An 8,661-nucleotide genomic window follows, 5' to 3' on the forward strand; every position below is an offset into this window, starting at 1 on the left:
ATGTGACCCTGCAGCACAAAAGCAGTGTTAAGTCGCTGGGGTATATTTGTAGCAATAGCCAACAATACATTGTATGGGTCAAAATTATAGATTTTTCTTTTATGCCAAAAGTCATTAGGATATTAAGTAAAGATCATGTTCCATGAAGATATTTTGTAAATTTCCTACCGTAAATATACCAACTTAATGTTTGATTAGTAATATGCATTGCTAAAAACTTCATTTGAACAACTTTAAAGATGATTTTCTCAATATTTAGATTTTTTTGCACCCTCAGATTCCAGATTTTCAAATAGTTGTATCTCAGCCACATATTGTCCTATCCTAACAAACCATACATCAATGGAAAGCTCAATTGAAAAATTGACCCGTATGACTGGTTTTGTGGTCCAGGGTCACATTGTCACAATATGAAAATCCAATCTCCCAGGTGTACAAAGAAAAATTTAGACAATCAGAGGATAAGGTATTAAAGCCACACCATGTAACTTCTGCTCACGGTTCCCCATGTGGTTGATAAGTGCAACTGTCTGTCACCAGTGTTGTAAATACTGTCGCTGTATAAGCTTGCCCGAGGGCAGTGATATACACGCGAGTTAGTTAACTAAGCGGAGGAACCGGCGAATGCAGAAACCTTGTTTGAAACCATGTCCACCGACCAGGTAAAGTAGCCCGGGTTACACCATGTTCTACAAACATCATTACATTGTAGTTCAGTTCTGGAGTAACACTGAATAAAACTATGACAAAAAGAACGTCAGTATGTTTGCCTAGTTTGTTGGCTCACATAGATCGCATGTAGCATTGTTTGCAAAGGGTGTAATTTGTATAATAGAATAAAATATTGTCCGCATAATCATATAGCCATAATGTCCATTATAGCCTATATATCGAACATTGTCATAAGATTATAAGGCTGTAAAGTAACAGAGCCTCTTTATTTGAATAACCGTTCAGACGTGAAGTAGACTGGGGAATTAGTTTTTGGATCTTGGTTACAGCCAGTGCCAGAAAACTACTGAAATCATTTTAGATAGGGATGCACCGATACCGATACTGGTATCGGGCCCGATACTGGCCTCCTGTACTCGTACTCGTAAAAATGCCCCGATACCAAACGCCGATACCACACAGCATGTGATAAGCGCCATATTCAAACAAAGAAACACCGACAACAGAACAATACATACTCTTTTGGTTTCTATACCCAATATTAAAAAAAATAAATAAATTAAAAAAAAAGTACAAATGCAATAAAAGTATCGGTACTCGGTACCGGCAAGTACCAAAAATAGAAGTATCGGTATCGGGCGAGTACTGGGAAAAAGTGGTATCGGTGTATCCCTAATTTTAGACATTATTTTAAAAGGTCGAAAAACTACATAGTGCTGCTTTAAAACCCAAACAAGAGAATTGGCAGAGAATCCCTGTAATAAATGAGTCACTGAATCATTCAAACACACAAATAATTCATGAACAAAGCAAGGGAATGTCTCTATGAATGGATTACTCAAACTATTGGTTTAAACACGCAGATTTATTCAGAAAATAAACACTAGTGTGTAGAACTTTCTCTGCAAAACAGAGCAAAAACAGACAACATTGAGCCCAAAATATAACTCACTAATGAACTTACAGAACTAATGTATAAAATCAATTATATTATATAAATTTGAAAGACAAGCTCACACACAGGCATTTTTGCCCCCATTTATTGAATCTTGCATTCTAATGTGCTGCACGACAGTTGAAAACATGAGCCTGTTTTTCTTTGGATTGTGCAAAAGGAGTGACACTGTTGCCCATCATTAAAACAATTATGATATTTTTCATAAATGATACATACGGGCCCCCTCTAGAAAATCAACTAAGCTAAACTCTGCAGCTCTTGATCCACCTTTCATCACATCTGACCATTTTAGCACAACCTTAAATGTCCCCTTCGGTTAAACTGTCAGCAACATGACTCTCTATTTTTGGTCATCATACTGGCTTAAACACATCTCAGTGGTGTAGGACTAGGGCTGGGCGATATAGCTAAAAAAAAATGTATCAACGATATAATGTTTCATATTGTTCGGTATCGATAATTATTGACATTTTTATAACTTTTTTTTAAACCAAGCAATAGAATTTTTTTTTTTTTAAACCATCGTATTTATAATTAACAATTTATTGAGAAACTAATATTTTTTGTTTTAACAATCAAACACAAATTAAACCAATATCTAATTTCTAATGTTTTATATGCAGATTAAATAGGTCTTTATATTGTATAGGTCTAATTGTCTCCCGAGGCCACAGGAGAGCACAATGAGCAACATAATGCAGCGCATTTAGCAAGTAACTATAAAAACATGCATTACGTCTAAATTAACTCATAAAAAATTATGTAATTTACAAAATTATATTTGAACAAAACAGCATCATGTATTTATGCATTGCTTAATCCAAAGAGCCGAAGCGCAATTCACACAGACTGCATTTAAAAACATGTGACGCAGTGAAAAGGAATAAACATCTACAAATTCATGACGCGTTTTCTAAAAGTTTAAACTGTTTTAACTTTGCCTGGCTTTCTATACATCGCTTGTGTGAGACGTGAGTGCAGCAGTCGTATTTGTCCGTCTAAAAATGAGTTCTGTGTGAATGGCTTGGTTTCGATTTTAACCCATTCAAGATCTTCTCCGCATTGAGCTTCTATATTTCTCTAATATTTTGAATGAATAACGCAGCAGCGGCGCATCTCGTGGGCTAGACTAACAAAACATTAAAACATGCAACAACCTCACTTGCATCATCATCACCGCATCTCGCGCGCCACTGATGACGCTGACGTACTCCTAACATTCAAATGCAAATGTTTATTTTAAATTAGCCTAATATTCATTCTTTATTCACAATGTCCTCATCACAGGCAGGCACAGCACTCATTTCAGCGTGTGTTCGTGTTTGTGTGTGCTGTCTGCGTCACTCAGAGCACGTGCCTATATCAAACATTTTTTCTATCGTTATCGAAGAAGGTGTACCGTCGATAAATATCGACACCGTTTTATCGCCCAGGCCTATGTAGGACTGTCTTCAGTCAGGACCTCCTCTGCTCAGAGACACATCAGAAACGTTTACATGCACTCATTTCCATCAGTCAGAATAAATCCAATCCGATTTCACATTCTGAAGGATGTGTTCATATGAACTCTAAATGCTTTCTTTACATGTGCATTACATGTAGTCCAATCAAAACTACAGCGCTCGCACAGAGCCCAGTGTGTGTTCAGGGTGGATCCAGAGAGCAGATTGTGTAACATTCCCAGAATACCTTACGGATAACCTGAACTTTCAGTCCCAAAAACTTTCAGGGTATGCAAGCAGTCACAGAAGCTTATGCTCCAGAGCAGGTTATGTTTCAGAGTTAGTTTACGTCACAGGTGTCAGCGCACGTGTGCCATATTGATGAGGCTATAATTTATATAGTAATTCCTTATTTATAAAGCAATGCAACCCTCTACATTGCGACTAAATCTTACTCTGGGCGACTAAATAATGTCTAACATTAGCCATTGGCTAATAAAGTCTTAGATTTTACTCGCCAGTGTGTGTGAGAGGCGTTCAACACAGATTTTCACTCGATAAACACGCTGACTGAGCGCTTGAGAGTTTCGCTCTCCGTCAAGCGATCTGTACTATTTGGATGCACTCAATGGATCATGTCATGTACTCAATGGATGCACAGTTGCAACAGGATGTTTTCTGTATAATTGATCGTATGTATTTTTATTACAGAACTACCTCTTGTCTCAAACGTATACTGCCATATCTTGGCAGTTTTTTAGGTAAATTATTTTTAATATACATTTAGCTTAAAAAAACTTGTGCAATAAAAACTGATTAAAGATATGCACTAAGAATGTAACTCAATATTAAACAAAAAAATCATTATGGCGCATGTCTTAGTGTGTGTTTCTATAGAGGACTCTGCGCTCTGTTGAGAAAGTCTTGTTAACATGTACCTCCTGCACGTGAAGCTGCAGGTCTGTCAGCGTGCTCTCCAGCGCCTTCCTCTCAGACACAGCGGTGTTCAGCGCCGCCTCTTTACAGTTCAGCAGGGCTTCAGCTTCCTTCAGTCGGGCCTGAGAGCTGGAGAGGTCAGCGTCCTTCTTGGCATACCTGTGACCGAGCGAGAGAGACAGAGAGAGCAGGATCAGACGCTGCTGAGAATCACCGAGCGCACACTACTACACAAAACAATATCAGCTTTCTCATTACTTTAATTTTTCTGTTTGTTTCGGTGTTCATCAAAAACACAACCTGAATGAGGAGACTGAAGCAGATACAGCAGCCTGATTTCACCGAATCTTAGCGTGTATGGCATCACGAGGCAGTCCGCAACACTCAGCTCAAACACACATCCAGTCTCGCGCTTAAGCTTCGAGAACGCAGACTAACAACCTACACAAGCTTTAATGAAACCGTAAGAACGTATTAAAACAACCACCGAATGACAACCCTAGCAAACCCTAGTTTCAAAGAGGATTTGTTTGGAAAGAGGACTCTGGGAACACAGGTTTCCATTTGGATAGTTTTTTTCCCCCTTTATATAGAATTATTTTCCTTCATATTATATAAGCATGAACACTGTAAACGCTACATTAAAACTAAGAGGTGGGTTTATGACTGAATATTGACCGAAATGAGCTTCACTTCTAAAAGCATGCTGGGGTTTTGGCTCGATGATTTGAGGCGTGTTCATGGTCAGGACAGGGTCAGCATCGACACCAGCACTACAACTACACTGACCCTGATCACCGTGCAAGCGCTGAGCTCGTGCTCCGGAGGTGCGCTCAGGGTCTGTGGAATGAGAGGAATGTCTCAGACTGCGGAGAGCGGCTGAGGACGCCAGCAGTCGGTCCATACGGTCGGATCAAGCTCGACCGACACTATAGAGCAAACCAAACACGTGTTACACGTATCTGCTCATCTGAAACAAAGAGCTGCTTCACACGGAGCCCCTACAGCCGCTGGGGAGCGCTCACATCCTCCAGCTGCTCCACGCCAATGAGACGCTTCAGTCTGAACCCTGAAAGAAACCCCAGTGAACCACTGCTCCTGTCAATCACACACACACACCACTGACGGACGAGCGGGGGAAATTAAACACCACGGCCAGTCTAAACGTGAGCTGAACTGCAGCTCTGAAGTGTGAGGGTGGCAGAATTCAGACAATCACAGTTCTGTACTGGAGGGAGCTATAAGAGGAGCACATGACACTCGAGCACAAACACAAGCCTTCATGTGCAAAAGCTAAAGAATTCTCCATGGGCTCCACTAACAACTATAAATCCAAGAGGGATCCTGCATGCAGAAATGAAAAAAAAAAAAAAAAAATCACAACAAATAATGCATGCAGGCAAATTTCCATCAACTGTAAAACACAGAAAAGGACACATTTAAAAGCCCTTCCTCTCGGCTGGCCCAGAACCGCAGTAACATCTACAGACCCCACCACACTAATTAGCACAACTAATTACATTCAACCAATTACAGCGCAGGAGAGACATCTTGACCCGGTCTGGACACAACTTGCCTGCTTAAGTATTGTTGTATTGTATTTTGTATTGTTTAGGCGTCACTCACACGGTTCATGAGGAAGTTTGAACAGAGAGAGGCTCACGTGTGCTGCAGCTGCTCGTGCTCGCTCGTTATCTGGCCCAGCGCGAGCTGCAGGCGTGCGCGCTCCCGCGCCGTGTCATCCAGCGCCGTGCGCGCGTCCGCCAGCTCGGTCTCGTAGAGCGCTTTGAGGCCGCTGATCTCGCGGCTCCGCAGCTCCTCGCGCTCGCTGATCTGCAGCTGCAGGACGCTGTTCTCGGACTCCAGACCGCGGACCGTGTCGATGTAGGCGGCCAGCCGGTCGTTGAGCTGCTGCAGCTCCTGCTTCTCCTGCAGGCGGGAGATCCGCGCGGGGCTCAGAGGAGTGCTGCCGCCGCGGGACAACGGCTGCTGCCCGGCCGGAGTGCTCGCCATTCTGCAGCTCGACTGAGAGGGAAACAGGGTTCAGTTAATCACGAGCGGATGCTCCTTCTTCAGCAGACGAGGACTTAATCATAAACATCTGATCAACTCAATCAACGCTGCTGATTATGAACAGGACAAAAACCATTTACCTTCTGACTGATCAAGTATAGAAACCAAGCACCGAGCGAACAGAGTGTAACTCTAACAGATCTGCTTTAAACGCTGCAGCGTCCTGCATCAATATAACAGTAAACTATGAAGTAAAGAGCGTACAAATGAGTGTGTGAGAGAGAGAGTGTGTCTTACTCGGAGTCCGGCCGCGTGAAAGAATGAACTGAACTGAACTAATATGGCCGCTCATCAGACCCACACTGACACGTGACCGCGGACACCCAATCAGACGCCGCCGCGTCATCAGACGCTCAACGGTGCGGGTTGAGACCAAATTCAAACTGCAGAAACCGCGCTGAAAGCACTGTTAACGGCGCGCTATCAACAAACGTGTCTCATAACAATGAACGGTCTCACACTGACAATATTAAACACTTTATGAATGACACTTCGCTGTTTATCTGCTTACTTCGTAGATTATCAAGGCGTGTTGAGAGCGCTCTGTGAAACAGCAGTTTTCTCTAGGTTTGTCTGATGGGGTTCTCACTAATGCTGGAAAGCGTTTCGAGGGTCACTGCTGGGGTGCAAAGCTTGAAATCAGTCATCATCGCGGGGCCGCGTGAAAGAATGAACTGAACTGAACTAATATGGCCGCTCATCAGACCCACACTGACACGTGACCGCGGACACCCAATCAGACGCCGCCGCGTCATCAGACGCTCAACGGTGCGGGTTGAGACCAAATTCAAACCGCAGAAACCGCGCTGAAAGCACTGTTAACGGCGCGCTATCAACAAACGTGTCTCATAACAATGAACGGTCTCACACTGACAATAGTAAACACTTTATGAATGACACTTCGCTGTTTGTTTCCATTGTACAGTAAGATTATCAAGGCGTGTTGAGAGCGCTCTGTGAAACAGCAGTTTTCTCTAGGTTTGTCTGATGGGGTTCTCACTAATGCTGGAAAGCGTTTCGAGGGTCACTGCTGGGGTGCAAAGCTTGAAATCAGTCATCATCGCGGGATTTTTCACAGCAGTGTCATTCAATCGAACTGTTCACACAGCTGGAATAATAAAGAATTCACCTATATTTCAGTCTGGTATGTGCCACACATCAAAATATGTGTCCCTGCAGCACAAAAGCAGTCTTAAAGGGGTCATATGATGCTGCTAAAAAGAACATTATTTTGTGTATTTGGTGTAATGAAATGTGTTTATGCGGTTTAAAGTTTAAAAAACACATTATTTTCCACATACTGTGCATTATTGTTTCTCCTCTATGCCCCGCCTTTCTGAAACGCGTCGATTTTTACAAAGCTCATCGGTCTGAAAAGCGAGGTGTGCTGTGATTGGCCAGCTATCCAGTGCGTTGTGATTGGCTGAATACCTCAAGCGTGTGACGGAAATGTAACGTCCCTCACATACTGCTTGGAAACGTTTCGAAATCGTCGCCCCTCAACGAACCATTGAATCAACGTCTATGGTTTTGATCTGATCTCGAATCAGTTTTATGAATTTGTAGACATTTTTAATCAAACATTTGTGTAATTAAAATGATGAGCAGTAGTTAGTCTCTTACTGGCCTGTTTAGACAAGCTCTCCATAAAACAAACAAAACAGGCCCTGCAAATTAATAAAAATGATTAAAAAAAAAAAACATATTATACTGACACTTCTTATTTAATGATATTTTATTATTTTTATTGCATTGAATGTATTATACTTTAAATCAGGGGCGGATCTAGAAAATAATTTTTAGGGTGGCAGAGGGGTGGCATGGGGTCTATGAGGGGTGGCAACACCAAAGCAAGCCCCCATGCATAGTTTCTGGGGATTTATGGTCTGACATACACAGTTGTGTTCACAAATATTATATTACCATTAAGTAATCATCTACAGCCTACTGTTTAAAATGAAAAATAAATAACAACATTGCAATATCCATCATGGCACCAAGTCAATGCACAATATAAAAAACTTTGAAAGGTTAAACATGTTTCTGAGCTTGTATCACTAAAGAAGACATGCGGTTCTATTAAAATTACATAGGCTCCATATACTCTAGCAACACCCCAGCAACTGCATAGCAAGAGCCTAGCAACCACCCAGAATATCCTAGCAACCAACTAGCAACACTTTAGCAAACATCTAGAACATCAAACTGACCAAACCATTTACCTTTTTTAAACCAGATTTAAGACAAGCATAAATTTGTCTTTTTAAACTTTTCAATCTAATTATTACAGTTTTTCTTACAGGTTTTTTTCAACTGCTTACACACATTGTCAAAACTTTGCCTCTTTTTTTTCAAACTTTACACACAAATCCAAGAATTGCACACACAAAAAGCCTCACATCTCTTGGAAAATGAAGCACTGCATTCAAAATATCACAAACACATCTCAAAAGCAAACACTTCGCCATAATATTAATTCCTGTTCGATTTTTGCAGGATTTTACATAGAGAACTGTGTGCTGTGTTTTGCAAAAAGTGTTTTATGAAATTGAAAACTGAGTAAAAGGCTGAGAATTAGTG

General features: G+C 41.5%; 1 protein-coding gene across 2 annotated transcripts in view; it reads right to left on the minus strand.

The window, feature by feature from the left end:
* Nucleotides 1-6,731, minus strand: part of LOC107705849 (lamin-B1-like) — a 37,080-nt gene extending 30,349 nt beyond the window's left edge. The window contains exons 1-3 of one of the 2 annotated variants that reach the window (XM_016509355.1): nt 6,162-6,731; nt 5,672-6,033; nt 4,011-4,167 (exon numbers count right to left, since the gene is read on the minus strand). In XM_016509355.1, coding sequence (XP_016364841.1) covers nt 4,011-4,167; nt 5,672-6,021 — 507 coding nt within the window. In that variant the 5' untranslated portion in view covers nt 6,022-6,033; nt 6,162-6,731. Of the gene's footprint in view, nt 1-4,010; nt 4,168-5,671 lie in introns of both variants that reach the window. The other variant, XM_016509356.1, reaches the window with a different exon arrangement.
* Nucleotides 6,732-8,661: the final 1,930 nt, after the last annotated feature.

This window comes from Sinocyclocheilus rhinocerous, unplaced genomic scaffold, assembly GCF_001515625.1.
Source record: "Sinocyclocheilus rhinocerous isolate Xijiao unplaced genomic scaffold, SAMN03320098_v1.1 scaffold924, whole genome shotgun sequence".
NCBI lineage: Eukaryota > Metazoa > Chordata > Actinopteri > Cypriniformes > Cyprinidae > Sinocyclocheilus > Sinocyclocheilus rhinocerous.